Consider the following 16,640-nt stretch of genomic DNA (forward strand, 5'->3'; position numbering starts at 1 on the left):
GGGACACTGTGCCTAGCACTGTGGAGAATACAAAAGTTGAGACCCTTTGTCCAAAACCTTTCCGAAATTACCAGAAAAATCATGGAATTGTCTTCCTTATTTTATGTTTCACAGAGCTCCAATACTTCAATCTTTCCATTTTGTTATCTATTAACACTTCCATCCAGAAACTATAAAGAAATAGGAAAATGTTATAAGAAATAAGATCCCTAATAACAAGATCAGTAACTAATAACTTCCTAACCTCAAGATTCTGTGACCAGCCAGTCACTCACTCATTCCTTCATTCAAACATTAATAATGCAACTCCTAGGTACCAGGTGATGTCTAAATACAGGATATAGAACCAAATACAATTATACCACTCTCTGCAAGCTCAGTCTGATGGGAAAGACTGATAGTCACAATAATAACGAGGCAATGTAATAAAAACTCTGATATTAGTATAAAAATATGTGACAGAAACATAGAAGGAGAGTGCTTAAGTGTGTACAGGATGGGGGGAAATGTGCAGGGGATAAGTTTGGAAAGACTATTGTTCAGAGAAAGCTTCCCAGAGCTAGGAGAGAAACTGGGTAAGGACTCGTGACACAGGATGCCTCAAAGAGAATGACTGAAATGCACTCAGACTGGCAAGAGTAAATGTAAGCTAGCTGTGGGAAAAGTAATCACTGGTGAAACTGAAGGGGAAGATGGGACCAAGTTCAAGGAATAGGGATGATGTCAAGTCCAAATGACACAACCTAATTTGCATTTTAGAAGCATTACTGTTTTGTTACTTAACCTGTAAACATTTTGTGAGCAGAGACCATATATTTACTTAGCATTGCTCATTATATATATATATATATATATAAAATCTCCACGACTCAGTGATAGTGAAATATTGTTCCAGCCTCACCTTCTACGGCTTAACCCCTTTCTCAAACTCCGAAGACATGGCCTTTTTTTATGCCTTAAGTTTATTCCTGCCTTAAGGCATTGCACCTGTTATTCTCTTCGCTTAGAATAGTCTGTTCATACATGGATGGTCCCTTGTCATTTAGGTATCACGAGTTATAATTCATAAGCAGTCAGCATGTTAATGGGGGAACAAGACACCCAGTAACAGAAAAATAAAGCTCATTAATTTCATTTTAGCCATTCCCACATCAAACTTCTCCACAAGTTTTTAAGAGAGAACTGATGGCTTTACGTTTCACCTTTATCTCTTCCCACATCCAGAAGGACGTAATTTTAAGGAGTAAATTAGCCAAATGTTAGAGCAACGGGAAAGGTTTAAAGGTCTGCTCAATTGTTAAATCCTTCAATCCACGAGTTTGGCTCACTCAAGTTCCACTTTTCTTCAACAGGAACCTGAGAACAATCAGGGAGCAGCAGCTGGAAAGGGGGAGGTGGAATCATTTCCCCGTATAACTAACTTTCCCTCTTACCACTAGAGAAAGTTATTAGAAAAAGTACTTGAAAACAAGGGTTCTGCTACCCAGTACCAGAACGGCTTTATGCCCTGGCGAAAAGGAACAGGAAAAGAACGAGAGTGGAACACAAGGCTCCCCTCCAGCTCTATTCGGTGGAAGCCGAGGCCAGATCCAAGCCTGGTGGACTCCCGACTAACTTGTCTCACCTCTCTGTAAGTCCAGTTTGGTTTCGCGGACATAGCTGTCCGGGTTCCGGCTCAACATCTTCACCTTCATCTTGCTCCTAGTTCTTCCCGACTCCACGACCCTTCCCCTTCAGGTTGCTGTTACCGCCGCCTCCTCCTCCACGAACACACACCACTTCCGCTTCTTCTAGACTACTTCCTGTCACGTGACTTCCATGGAGCGGAAACCGGGTTTCGCTGGGCCCTGCGGTGCTCCGTAGTTTTGCGGACAAAGGTTGGCTGGGGGCGGTGTTTCAGTGGTGTTCTCCCATCCACGCCCTTCGGCCTAAGCCAGCCGCCGAGGTGGGCGAGGCGGAGCGGGGACTTGGCGGAGGCGCCCCGCCCTTTTCACGCCCCTCCGGGTAGGCGTGGCGTGCGGCAGCGCACTTCTCCAGTACCCCTGGCTCCTGGGTCTCTAGGCTTCATCCCGCGCCCAGGCGTGTGACTCCACGCGCGGGTCCCGGAAGTGGGCTCGTGCCCTGCGGTTTCTGCTCCAGCGTGGCGACCGTCGCCACGGTGGCGGCCACTGCATCTCGTCCCACTTCCACGGCATCACCGGGCCCTGAGCCCATGACGGGCCAGGGCCAGTCGGCGTCCGGGTCGTCGGCATGGAGCACAGTATTCCGCCACGTCCGTTACGAGAATCTGGTGGCGGGCGTGAGCGGCGGGGTCCTTTCCAACCTCGCGCTGCACCCGCTGGATCTCGTGAAGATCCGCTTCGCCGGTAAGAAACCGCTCAGATCCTGGGCTTCTCCTTGCTGTCACCCCGAACTGAGTGATAAAAGACACAGTCGGAGGCATTGGCCTCTCCTGCCGCTTCCATACGGCAGGTGAGGCGAGCGTTGAAGAAGATGCTGTTTGTCCGGGCTCGCCTGGGGCCAGATTTGAGGGAGGGGAGTTTGGTAAAGTGGTCTGGCAAACGTCGTCCCCTTTCCCTAATACTGAGAGATGAGGAACATGGATATAAAAGTCTGAGAAAAGTTCTCATTGGTATAGAACATGGGACTCAAAGCCTGATTTATAAAATAAGAAAGAGTTTATCACATTTTAGGGCTTAACCCTCACAGGTGTAAATCATTCACCCTTGGAGGTACAGGTTTCTCCCGCTTTCGAAAGTTCGCTTTACAGCATCAAGCCGCCATAACTTTGAACTGTGTCTGTGAGCATCTGTGCTTTATCTGGATTTATGTTGTGCATCCATTAGCAAGGTGTGTGTTACGGTAATTGCTTCTTCGCTTTATGCAGTTTTGGCTTATTAAAGCTTTCATGCTTTACTTTCGCATAGCAAGGGAAACCTGTACTTTGAAAGCTAAGGATAGTCACGTGTTTGGCCTCAGGGCTGAGAGGGAAAATGCAAGTGCTTGGAGTAGGGAGTAATCCTTAGCAGAGGGTTAGGAATGAGGTTGGGATAGAATTCTCTTGAAAGTTTGGTTTTGGTGTTTACAATGTCCTGTGAAGGAATAAGTAGCTAGAATTCAAATAGTATTGTTCTTTATTTAGCTTTACTGAATTAATTTCATTGAGTTAAGTGAATTAAGTATATTGCAATTAACAAAGTACTTTAACAGATAAACTCAACGTTAAATTCTGGAAAAGATAGCTTCAAAGAAGGTCTTTGATAACTTTATTTGGAAAGTATTTTCTGTCATTTCTGTTCTCTTATTACTACTACTAAAAGTGGGGTCCGGCTGCTCGCCATTCAAAAGCCAATAAAGAGGCAAAGTTGGTGGAAGGGAAAGTTTGCTTTATTTCAGAGGCAGGCATCTGGGGGCGGGAGGGCCGCTCGTGTCCAAAGGCTGATTCCCACCCCCCCTTCCCGGACAGTCAGTGGGTAAGACCTTTTATAGGCGGAGGGAGGGAGTTACATGTAGAAACAGCACAGGCAGCTCTGACAGTCATCTTGAAATTGGTCATGCAGCATAATCTTGATTGTTTTAAGTACAGTTAGTCTTCAGTTCCAGGGTCGGTTTGTTCCCATTTCTTTGAGGCCAGTTCCTGGAATTGTGGCAGCTTATGTCATGGCTAATCTAGTCATCATGTAGTTAACTTCTTCCACCTGGCAAGCATTTCAGTATCTACAAAACAGCTCAAAGGATATGGCTCAGAATATTATCTACAGCCCTTGAAGAGGAACTAAAGGTCCTTGACTTTGCTGAATGAGTAAATTATTATTATTTGGTCCTGTTTGACCGTTTTCCTTTGCTTCCGTATTTTCTCAGTTCTCTAATTAAACTTACTCTTTTTTTGTTTGTTTGTTTGTTTGTTTTCCGGTACGCGGGCCTCTCACTGTCGTGGCCTCTCCCGTTGCGGAGCACAGGCTCCAGACGCACAGGCTCAGCGGCCATGGCTCACGGGCCCAGCTGTTCCGCGGCATGTGGGATCTTCCCGGACCGGGGCACGAACCCGTGTCCCCTGCATCGGCAGGCGGACTCTCAACCACTGCACCACCAGGGAAGCCCTAAACTTATTCTCTGACCAAAGTTTTTCTACAGGCAAAAGGCAGGCGGAGGATGTGGGGGGAAAGGACCATAGGGTCCTGCTCTATTTCATTACTACAAGTTAATTTCTACCATGAGAATTAGATCAGAAGTCGATTATCTTAAAGAGTTAGGTAATTGTATTCTGTTCACCTGGTGTATATTGGTCTTTTAACATTTGTAGACTGCTGTATGGGATACAGAAGCACCTAAAGTTCTTGCCCTCAGGAAACTTAAATTCTAATAGTAGGTTTGAGACTTAGTCAAATAAAAAGTAATTGTAGACAACATAAAATTAAGGACAAAATGGAATAAATCCAAATACGAAAACATGAGTAGAGATAGACGGTTAAGAAAAGTGTAGGGCTTCCCTGGTGGCGCAGTGGTTGAGAGTCTGCTTGCCGATGCAGGGGATGCGGGTTCGTGCCAGGTCTGGGAAGATCCCACATGCCGCGGAGCGGCTGGGCCCGTGAGCCATGGCCGTTGAGTCTGTGCGTCCGGAGCCTGTGCTCCGCAACGGGAGAGGCCACAACAGTAAGAGGCCCGCGTACCGCAAAAAAAAAGAAAAGTGTAGATTGGTGATGACCACAGATGTATATGTGTATCTGTAAATGTACCATTAGATCCTTTTTTTAAATTATAAATTTATTTATTTATTTATTTATTTTTGTGTGTGTTGGGTCTTCGTTTCTGTGCGAGGGCTTTCTCTACTTGCGGCGAGCGGGGACCACTCTTCATCGCGGTGTGCGGGCCTCTCACTGTCGCGGCCTCTCTTGTTGTGGAGCACAGGCTCAGTAGTTGTGGCTCACGGGCCTAGTTGCTCCGCGGCATGTGGGATCTTCCCAGACCAGGGCTCGAATCTGTGTCCCCTGCATTGGCAGGCAGATTCTCAACCACTGTGCCACCAGGGAAGCCCTCCGTTAGATCTTGAGGCTCCCCAGAGAAGGACTAAAATTTTTGACAGCTGGAGAGGAGGTAAGAAGCCATTGAAAATCAGTGGAAATTATGGAGTGTTCTCCCTAGAAGAAAACCCACAGAGGCCTATAATTTCCATAGTTTACCATGCACACACAAATAATAATTATGACAACAGGGAACATTCATTGAGCATTTACTTGCAGAAAGAGCAATGAACTAAGAACCTTACTTGCATTATATCATTTACTACTCTGAACAACCCTGTGAATTTATTATCCCCGTTATACAGGTGAGAATAATCGAAGCTGACTAACTTGCCCAAGTCACAAGTTTGTAAAGATAGATCTGAATTTGAATCCAGGCAGGCTAACTCAAGTACCCTCTGGCACTTAACGACTTACCCCAGTACCTCTAGGAATTCCTGGTATACTGTGGCTTGAACATGAAGGCAGGAATTCTGGACTTGGCTGCAGGTGCAGACCTATATGACTTGGTATTTCTCTTCTGCAGCATTTTATGTAAGAGTAGAAGAGGTGATGGTTGAGGTGATCATTGAGGAATAGTGTGGTTGGCCTGATGAGCTTAAGACAGTGCTGTGAAGCAAACTGTGCCTGAGAAAAGGGAATTCTTGGTACCTGAGAATATTGGTAGTCTTGGTGAAATGGTGAGAGTATTAGGAGACCAGTAGGGCTGACGTGATTGAGATAGGATTGGGGGACAAAATTAAAGATCTAGGAGTTGAAGCAGAACTTTGTAATAACAAGCCCATAGAGTGGCTGTGAAATGGTGATAAGAAAGAAGAAAACTTAGGAAGATGAATAACTGAAATCAAAATAGTTGCTTGGCCACCAGCATTAGTACTAGAGTTTTTATGCTTTCATAAAATTAAGCCCTTATAATAAAATTATAATACCTAGTGATGGGGGTGTTAGTCTTGACCATTAAACCAAACCTGCAATATTTCAATGAGTTCAGGTACAGATTGGAACTCAGAGGTGTCCAGAGTAGTCAAAGGATTAGAAATCATTTCATACGAGAAATGACTGGAGGAACTAGTTTAACTTAGGGGGTGGGAGGGACTTAAGGTATTTAGAGAACTGCCATGTGGGAAAGGGAGCTGCCTTATTGAAGGTGATCGGAAGGTCAGAGGTTGGGTGGAAATTACAGGGAAGCAGATTTTGGCCTGGCAAAGTGCTGGTGCTCAGAAGTGAAACTGGCAATGACGGGCAGTGGTTCAGCAGTTGGATGACACAGGTTAGAAAATATTCTTGTGTTGGGTGGAAAGGTCACTTGAGGTGATTATTGAGGCCCCTTATAACTTCAAGACTTAAAGTATTCAAGATGACACTTTAAGTCATCAAGATTGATGAGAGGGAGCCCCAACAAAGAATGTGAGTGAGGTATAAAAATAGTAATTTTCTAAAATAACCTGAAATCCTAATCTGTAGGTTAATCAAGGAACCAAAATGTAGAGCTCGTAACAAGAATAGCATACAGTCAAGTTTTGTATGTATGTGGTATTGCAAGACCCAGTAGCATAAATAAAGTAATACTTACCGAATGTTTGCTATGTGCTAGGCATGCTTTTAGGAGCTTTATATGTATTAACTCACTTAATTCTCTGTAACTTTTAAAGTTAGGTTCTGTTATTTTTCCCATTTTGTGGATGAAAAAACTCAGGCACAGAGTAATCTAGTAACTTACTCAGGATCACACAGTAAGCGTTGGAATTGGGGTTCAAACCCAGGAAGTCTGATTTCATAGCATATGCTGTTAGACTGAAACCATAAGTGGGTAGTTTGGTATAACTAAAGGGTAAAATGCTAAAGGTTGAAATGAAAATTATTCCAGAAAGTTAAGCTTCTGGATTGACACATCTTTTATGCCATGTAAAAATGGAAGCCAGGTCTGGATGTTAGGAATGAGATCAGGACTAGAGATGTAGAAACCATAGCGCAGGGATAGAAATTGAAGCTAATTAAAGATTGAGAGACTACCCCTGTTGAGTGGAAAGACTGCCTAAAAAATCAGCATTTAAAGGATGGGCAGAAGAGAAGGAGGCTGCAAAGGAAATTTAGTGGCCAAAGAAGTAAGAGGAAAATCAGGAGAGAGTGAAACTAGCCCAAAGAACTGTGTTTTAGGAGGTAATCGATGTCAGGTGCTGCTCAAGGGTTAAATAGGAATCCCAAAGTGCACTTGGAGGTCTTTAACCTGCAGTAGCAGGTGGAGGCCCAAACCAGCTTGCAGTGGATTGAGAAGCAATGGAGGTGAGAAAGTCCATGCTGAGATTGTAGTTATCTCTTCCAGAAGCTTAACTGACATGGAGGCACTGGGATCTGAGAGGAGACACTCAGGAGATACTTTAGTGTTTACATTTTGATGGGAAAAAACTAAAAGTGAGAAAGAGATTGGAGATGGAGACAGGAAGATAATGAGTGAGAATTCTAGGGGGTTCTAAGCAGAATCTAGAGCAGTCTCTTTCAAACTTTTTTGGCCACAACGCTCAGTAGGAAATAAATTTTATCTTTGCTATCTGGTGCGAGCACACATGTACACATATTACTGAAACAAGTTTCTTACGGTAATAGTTATCCTTACTACTTGTGATGTCATTTATATTGTCTTCTATTCCAGTCTGTTGTTGGTGCGGGTTTTTTGTTGTTTTGGTTTGGGTTTTTTTGTTTTGTTTTAATGATCTCCTCAATCAATTTCTTGACCCATCTGCAGGTTTCAAAATGCCGACATAGAGTACAGGTAGAGGGGATTGGTTTTACCAACTCTTCAGCGTAACAGAGGAAAGGAGGGGTAAAACTAATACCCAACAAATGAAACAGGTTGTAATAGGGTAGTAAAAATTAGTGTCCCCTGTCTTGGCTCCCTCCTGCACAGCAAACTTTTCTATCTTCCAATTGTGTCTGTTGACATCTTTTAGTACTATTGTAGGCCATTGTAACAGTTATGCAGGAGGTATTTAGATGCACCTACTAAATCTTCGGTGGCAAGTGTTTTTAAGACAATTATGAGGCCATTTAGGCCAAAAGTATTCACTGTCCAGTAAGTCCCCTACATACAGACCTTCAAGTCGTGAACTTTCAAAGATGCGAATGTGTGTTCGATGTCCAATCATGTAAGTTCACGTGTCTGGCATACATCGTCACGTGCGTGCATCCTCTACAAGTGGTTGTGCTTTTGTGTACTTTACAGTGCTGTGTAGAGTACAGTAGTATAGTATCTTTATTTCAAGCCCATGATGTCCAGAAGCAGGTGTAAAAGCAGTGGTGATGTAGCTGGTACTGCTAAGAAGCGCCAAGTAATAACGATGGAAACAGAAGTGAATAATTGAGAGAGTGGAGCGAGGCAAAAAGATGGTAGATGTCGCTCGTTCTTATAACATGAATTGTTCAACCATTGGCATGATTCTAAAGAACAAGGGCAAGATCACAGAACTTGTGAAGTCTGCTGTGCCGATGATGTTGACAATAATATCAAAGAAGCGTGGAAAAGTGAAGGAGGAGATGGAGAAACTTCTCAGTGTGTAGATGCAGGATCAGCATCAGCGTCGAGTCCCGCTCAGCTTAATGCTGATTCAAGAGAAAATTAAAAGCCTTTATGAAGACTTGAAGAAGAAACAGCAGAGAATCAGAGGGCGCATCTTTTAATGCCATCCATGGCTGGTTTCATCGGTTCAAGGCTAGAGCTAACCTTCACAACGTAAAAGTAAGTGTTGAGGCAGCGAGTGCAGATACGGTAGCTCCCTGGGAATTTCTTGAAACACTTTGAGAAATTATTGAAGGCATGTGTTTAACTGAGCAGGTTTTTAATGTGGATGAGACAGGACTGTACTGGAAGAGGATGCCAGACATTACATCAGTAAGGAGGAAAAGTTGATGCCAGGCTATAAGGCACCAAAGGATAGGATGACTCTGGTGGCAATGCTTCCGGTGATGTGAAGCTGAAGCCTCTCTTAGTTTATCATTCAGAGAACCCAAGACCCTTAAAAACATAGCCAAGGGCTTCTCTTGTATGGAAGAATAACCCCAGAGCCTGGGTACACAGGCCATTTTCCAGGACTGGTTTTTCCACCACTTTATCCCAGAGGTAGAGAAATACTGCTTGGAGAAGGATCTCCCATTCAACATTCTTTTGCTGCTTGACAGTGCTCCGGGCCACCCTCCATTCATGGACAACTTTCATCCCAAAGTCAAAGTATCTGCCATCTGCCACTGAATAGTACATCGCTTATCCAACCTGTGGACCAGGGAGTTATAGTGACTTTCAAAAAATATTTTTTACATCACACTTTTCGTTAGGCAGTAAAGGCGAGTGATGAATCGGGAACAGCCTTGCAACAATTTTGGAAGGACTATAACATCTACAAGGCCATAAAAAACATTGACTTTTCTTGGCATGAGGTTATGGCTGTCACCATGAATGGGGTTTGTTGATGATTTTCATGGGTTTGAGAAGGTGGATGGAGTCCAAAGAGCAACGTAGGGACTCTCAGCGAAAAGCTGGAGCTAGGTCTGCAAGAGGACGACTTCACTGAACTCCTTGCTGTGTAAAACAAGGAGCTTACTAATAAAGACCTGATGGAATTGGAGGCCCAGAGAAAGGATGAAGAGACAAGAGGAAGAAAGAGTAACTGAAGAACCAAAGAGATTCATGATGCAGGAAATGACAAGGGGATTTTCTTTATTTGAGGAGGCACTGTTCGTTTTTGAGGCACAGGACCTGAATGTAGAACAGTACACGAAGGTTGCAGCAGGCATTCAGAATGCAATGCAGTGCTACCGTGTCATCTATGACAAGGGAAAAAAAGCTACTACCCAGACATCACTGGATCATTTTTTCAAGAGGGTAGATAGAATTGAATCCAGCAAGGAACCAGAACCTGTGCCATCAACGTCAGGTGTGAATGAAATTGCAGCTTGCCCTCCATCTCCTATTGCTGAGGATCCTTCAGCTCTACCATTTCCCACCTCCTCTCCCTCCTTCAGTCAGTAGGTCTTCTTGCCTTTTCACTCGATGCCAGCCCCTGTAGGCCAGCTATTGTACTGTACTACTGTACTTTTCAAGGTACTGTAAGATTAAAAATGTTTTCTTTATTTTTTGTGTTTGTTTTTTATGTATCATTTGTGTGAAAAGTATTATAAACCTATTACAGTACAGTACTGTATAGCCGATTGTGTTAGTTGGGTACCTAGGCTAACTGTGTTGGACTTATGAACAAATTGGACTTACAAATGCACTCTCAGAATGGACCTTGTTCATATGTAGGGGATTTACTGTATTTTATTTACATAGCAATTTTAATTCTACATTAGAGAGGCCCTAATTCAGATCCTCTTCATCTCAGTAACTTTGCAGCGGCCTCTTGTTTTCTTGCTTCCAGGTTTTCCACCTTCAAATTCATTCCCCCCAGGGTGCCTGGGTCTCCTTTCTAAACACATATTTGGTTATCTTAGGCACACTTGAACCCAAATTTGAGAAATATGGGACTTTGAGATCATAGGCAGACTCTCTTTTGTGATTTTCAAGAACCTTTGCAATTAAGTCTATCTTAGTCTGCTAGGGCTACCATAACAAAATACCACAGAGTGGCTTAAACAACAGTAAATGATTTTCTCATAGTTCTGGGGGCTGGAAGTTCAAGATCAAGGGACCAGCAGGGTTGATTTCTTTCTGGGTGAGACCTTTCTCCTTGGCTTACAAATGACTTCCTTCTGGCTGTGTCCTCACGTGACCTTTTCTCTGTGCATATGCACTCCTAGTGTGTCTTCCTCTTTATAAGGACCCACCAGTCCTATTGAATTAGGCCCCACCCTTATGACCCCATTTAATCTTAATTATCTCCTTAAAGGCCCTATCTCCAAATACAGTTACATTGGGGGTTTGGGCTTCAATATATAAACTGGAGGAAGGACACAATGCAGTCCTTAAACAGGCCCTTACCCTTCTTTAGTGGCTGATTTCCTACCAACCTTTCCCTCTAACAGCTGTTTACTTCAGTTGAACCATGCCCCCAGTATTCTCCCCAGCAGTGCCAGGTGCTGTGATACTTCATGTATCTGTACCAGCTGTTCCACTTGTCTAGAGATAAACTTTCTCTCCTTTTCCCAAAGACAAGTTTCTAATCAATCTTCAGGGCTCTACCCAGTATCTGCTCTCCCACTTTCCCTGTCACCCTCCTACATCCCCCCAGTTCCTCCATACACAAGTGTTGATCGTGTTTCCTCTATATTCCTATAGCACTTCATAGGTTTACCATGGTGCTCATAACTTTGTAATGAGATTGCTTGTCCATTTTGCCTTGCAGATTATATCTTCCTCAGGGTCAGGGTTTGTGTCCTACTTAGGTTTATATTCCTTCTTTGCCTGGCAGTGATAGTCAATAAATCATTTTCTTAATTTTTTAAAATAAATAATTATCTGTGAACAAGCAGACATCTTTCAAAATTAAAGATTTGATCCTAACTATATGATAAAGTAGATAAGATTATAGTATTAAGGAAGTATAGGGTACAGAGTGTTGTTGCCTATTACTGAGATAGTTCATACTCTACACTTCTAGGGTTGACTTCTTAAAACAAAGAAATCATTGGTTCATATCTGTGAAAAGGAAAGATGGTGTTTTGTGATTTGTATTTTTTTTGTTTGCTTTTTTTTAACCTCAAGAGAGAACTTGTGTTGTGAGCTTATTATTGAAAGGAAAATTTACTCAGAAGACATTTATACAGGAGAATGAGAGCCATAAAATCCAAGGGAAGCATCAGAAAGATTATAAAGAACACAGCAAAACATTTCTTGAGAACCAGTAACTCTGCTACTTGCTTTTAAACTTATCTTTTACAAACCTCACGACAACCTGCAAGGTAGGTAATATTTATCCCCACTTAAAGAGGACACTAAAGCTCAGGAAGAAAAGACTAAGTAGCTAATTAGGGAAGTTAGATATCAAACCCAGTTCTTCTAACAAAGCCTAGTGTACTTTAATCTCATTTCATGGTGTAACATTGTCAGATTAATGATGAAAGAGATTGACTTTTCCTCCTTTGCCTGGCATTGGTAAACAGTCAATGGTTCTTTGCCAGGCTGCAGTATGCACAGTAAAGTAGTGGCAAGGGGACAGTGAACTGGGCTTGCCTGAGTATGACTAGTGGACTGTAATTTGTATAAACTTTCTGGGGGGCAGTTTCTATGTGTATTTGAACAAATTTATACTCTTTGACCCCTTCTAATTCCCATTCTAAGGATATAAGAAAAAAAATTGTTGAACAGAATTTTCTTTAGAGACCTTTAAATAATAGCAAAGAGAAAAAAACAATTCACATGTCAACTAGAGGGCTGTTTGTACAAATGATGGGATACCTGTGAGAGGCAAAACCATCATGTCATTGTTGAAATCGTTTTTTTCTTTCTTTTGAGTCTTCTGGAAACCTTATTTTACGATATACCAATTTTATAAAAAACATAATTAAGATTATAAATTTGGCATTCTCTTCCATGCCATTTTCCTGTAGGAAACAGAAGACACATTCAAAATAGTATAGCTCTGGGCCGTGGGGGGGCCTAAAAGGATTGTTTACAAAGATGTAAGCAGATCATAGGAAAACCGTAAGGAATAATGTAGTATTTGGGGCTAGAAACAGTTTGGGCTGCTGTCACCTGAAGGGCCAAAGGACAGGGAGAAAGAGTCGTTGAGAGAGGGCCACCTTGAGAGGAGCTGTGACCTTCAGTAGAGGAATGCAGCGTGCCCAAGGCAACCCCTGCAAGAATAAATATCTGCATCTGCTTTCTTCCATCCCTTTGATCTGCCCCGGCTCCCCACTAACCCAACTCAGCTAGAAGCTAGAAGGCAAGATCAGGCTTCTGGAGCAGAACGTGGTTGAGAGAGGTGGACCCTGGATCTGGAAAGGAAACAGAAGATATTCAGGCTATATTAATTGAACACATATATATTGAGAGCCTGCAATGTACCAAGCACTATGATAGGAGTAGGCATATTGCAATGAGGAAGTAGTAGTCTCTGCCCTCACAGAGCATCTTGCTACTGAGAAGCTGTGATAATTGAACAAAAAAACTAATAATTGCAATGAAGAGTGTTTTATTGTGGTAGGGAAAGTATGGTGTGCCATGGGAACAGAGAAACTTGACCCCATCTAGAGGGTAGGAAAGGATCCCCAAAGGAAATGATTGTTAAACTGAGACCTGAAAGAGGAATCAAAGTTAACTGTGTGAAGGAATAGGTAAGAAGAGAATGTTCATGGCAGACAGAGTAGCCTGTGCCAAAGTGTTAAGGTCAGAGACTGTATAAGAGCTGAAAGTTGTTGAACATTCTAGCAATTTTCATCACATATTTTGAAGCGTAAACTTCAATGAGCCAGGCACTATGCAGTAAGTTCCGTAAGGCAGCATCACTGAATGCAGGGAGAGAATAAAGAGGAGACTGGGGCTTGTTGCAGGAGAGTGATGGAGGGCCTTATGTACTATGTTAAGGAATATGTTCTTTATTGTTTGGGGTATAGAATAGTTTTAAGTGGATAAATGACTTATTGAAATGCATGTTTCTAGAAAGATTACCTAACCTACAGTGCAATTAATGGGGGTGGGGCAGCAAAACTGGATATAAGAAGGCTAATTTAAATTCTGTTTCTAGTTGAGAAATGGTGTCCTGAAGTAGGGTGATGGCAGTGTGAACTGAGAGATGTGAATGGGTCCAGGAGAGACTTGTGATACAGAATCAACAGGACATCTTAATTGGTAAGAGGTTGTAAAAGGAGGAGTGTAAAAGGAGGAGTGTTTCTCCTGGAGGAGAAACCAGGAGTCCCCAGGTTTCTGTCTGGAGCATCTGTGTAGATGGTAGTTCTGTTTATTGACCAATATGGATCAGCAGAATAAGAGCAGCTGCAATAGGGATAGGGAATACTAGTTCAATTTTGGATATGTTCAAACTGCAACTTTTGTTAGTTGCATTTATCTATGTAGATCTGAAGATAAGCAAAAGGTCTGGTCTAGGGATAGAGAACTGGCATTTATATCCACAGACAAAAAAAAGAAAGGGAGGAAATATACCACCATAAGGGTAGTCATCTTGGAGTGGTGGCATTGTGGGTGATTTTATTTTCTTTATTCCATCTATATTTTGTAAATGTTCTGCAGCATACACGTTTTGCTTTTCAAAAAGCCATTTTTAATGATTGTATGCTGGTTTAATATTTATTACATGGAAAAGGTTTTAAAATTACTCTATTTCAGTTGCAGATATAAAGCATCTGAAAATGTTCTTGAGTGAAGGATAACAGAAATAAAAATTTTTAAAATTTCCCTAGGGCTGCTGTTTTATTTTATTACAAAAGGTATATGTCATCTTTGTTTACTTTTTACATTATGAAATTTGTATTGTTGAATTCTCTTTATCATTCTCCCACTACAACCACTCACAGCCAGTCTCGTTCCCTGCAGATAGCTACTATTAACCATATGCAGTGTTTCAATCTATTAGTTTCATAGCTCTCAATTTTTCTAAATATTCAGAGTAGTCCACAGTATACATGTATCATAATTTATTTAAACATTTCCCTATTGGTGGATGTTGAAATTACTCTCACTTTTGCTGTTGCAGAAGACGCTTCAGTGAACATCGTTCTGTGTGTATCTTTGTAGATTTGGGGCTATATTTCTATAGGATATATTTTTAGAAATGGAACTGCTAAGTCAAAGAATAATTTGCATTTGAATTTTTATTAGTGTTAAACTGCTCTCAGAAAGGCCATGAAAGTGTCTATTTCCAAATACCCACACCAACACTGGGAATTAACAAACCTTAAAATTGTTTTCCGTCTGGAGGGGAAAAAATAAAAAAAGCTACCTTGTCTAATTCGTATTTTATTGGTGAGGTTGAAAACTTTTTCAGTGCTTCTTTTTTTTATTGAGTAGTTGATGTACAATATTACATGTTACAGTGTACAGTATAGGGATTCACAATGTTTAGAGGTTATACTCCATTTATACTTATAAAATATTTGTTTTATTCCCCATGTTGTACAATATATTTTTTTAATATTACTATTTCTTTTACAAATTTTTTAATTTTATATTAGAGTATAGTTGATTTACAACGTTGTGTTAGTTTCAGGTGCACAGCAAAGCGATTCATTATACATATACATATATCTATTCTTTTTCCATATACGTTATTACAGAGTATTGAGTTTCCTGTGCTATACAGTAGGTCTTTGTTGATTATTTTATATATAATAGTGTGTATATGTTAATCCCAACCTCCTAATTTATCCCTTGCCCCCCACCTTTCCTCTGTGGTAACCATAAGTTTGTTTTCTAAATCTCTGAGTCTATTTCTGTTTTGTAAATAAGTTCATTGGTATCATTTTTTTAGATTCCACATATAAGCGATATCATATGATATTTGTCTGTCTGACTTCACTTAGTATGATAGATCCATCCACATTGCTGCAAATGGTATTATTTCATTCTTTTTATGGCTGAGTAGTATTCCTTGTGTGTGTGTGTGTATGTGTGTGTGTGTGTGTGTATACCACATCTTCTTTATCCATTCATCTGTCAGTGGACATTTAGGTTGCTTCCATGTCTTGGCTGTTGTAAATAGTGCTGCAGTGAACATTGGGGTTCATGTATCTTTTCAAATGAGAGTTTTCTCCGGATATATGCCCAGGAATGGGATTGCCGGATCATACGGTAGCTCTATTTTTATTTTTTTACAGACCCTTGATAATGTTCTCCATAGTGGCTGTACCAATTTACATTCCCACCAACAGTGTAGGAGTTTTCCCTGTTCTCTATACCCTTTCCATCATTTATTGTTTGTAGACTTTTTGATGATGGCCTTTCTGACCGCTTTGAAGTGATACCTCATTGTAGTTTTGATTTGCATTTCTCTGATAATTAGTGATGCTGAGCATCTTTTCATGTGCCTGTCGGCCATCTGGATGTCATCTCTGGAGAAATGTCTATTTAGATCTTCTGCCCCTTTTTTGATTGGGTTGTTTGTTTTTTAATATTGAGTTGCGTGAGCTGTTTGTATATTTTGGAGATTAATCCCTTGTCGGTTGCATCATTTGCACATATTTTCTCCCATTCTGTGGGTTATCTTTTCATTTTATTTATGGTTTCCATTTCTATACAAAAGCTTTTAAGTGTAATAAGGTCCTCTTTATTTTCTTTTTATTTTTATTACTTTGGGAGGTTGATCCAAAAAGATATTGCTGCGATTTATGTCAAAGAACGTTCTGCCTATGTTTCCCTCTAAGAGTTTTATAGTATCTGTTCTTACATTTAGGTCTTTAATCCATTTTTAGTTTAGTTTTGTGTATAGTGTTAGAGTGTTCTAATTTCATTCTTTTACATGTGGCTGTCCAGTTTTCCCAGTGCCATTTATTTGAAGAGACTGTCTTTTCTCCATTGTATTTTCTTTCCTCCTTTGTCGTACATAATTGACCATAAGTGTGTCGGTTTATTTGTGGACTTTCTATCCTGTTCCATTGATCTGTAAGTCTGCCTTTGTGCTAATACCATGCTATTTTGTTTACTGTAGCTTTATAGTATACTCTGAAGTCAGGGAGCCT

The 16,640-nt window shown here is 41.3% G+C and overlaps 2 protein-coding genes across 6 annotated transcripts in view; one reads left to right on the forward strand and one right to left on the reverse strand.

The window, feature by feature from the left end:
- Positions 1-1,778, reverse strand: part of DCAF13 (DDB1 and CUL4 associated factor 13) — a 79,300-nt gene extending 77,522 nt beyond the window's left edge. For all 4 annotated transcript variants that reach the window (XR_003003298.1, XR_003003300.1, XR_003003299.1 and 1 more), the window contains exon 1: positions 1,625-1,778. Coding sequence is in view for 1 of the 4 variants with exons in the window: in XM_024745018.1 (XP_024600786.1) it covers positions 1,625-1,694 (70 nt within the window). In the remaining 3 variants the exon portion in view is untranslated. The remainder of the gene's footprint in view (positions 1-1,624) is intronic.
- A 114-nt stretch (positions 1,779-1,892) lies between these two features.
- Positions 1,893-16,640, forward strand: part of SLC25A32 (solute carrier family 25 member 32) — a 50,100-nt gene continuing 35,352 nt past the window's right edge. For both annotated transcript variants that reach the window (XM_024745019.1, XM_024745020.1), the window contains exon 1: positions 1,893-2,366. In XM_024745019.1, coding sequence (XP_024600787.1) covers positions 2,213-2,366 — 154 coding nt within the window. In that variant the 5' untranslated portion in view covers positions 1,893-2,212. The remainder of the gene's footprint in view (positions 2,367-16,640) is intronic.

This window comes from Neophocaena asiaeorientalis, unplaced genomic scaffold, assembly GCF_003031525.2.
Source record: "Neophocaena asiaeorientalis asiaeorientalis breed wild unplaced genomic scaffold, Neophocaena_asiaeorientalis_V1.1 scaffold933, whole genome shotgun sequence".
NCBI lineage: Eukaryota > Metazoa > Chordata > Mammalia > Artiodactyla > Phocoenidae > Neophocaena > Neophocaena asiaeorientalis.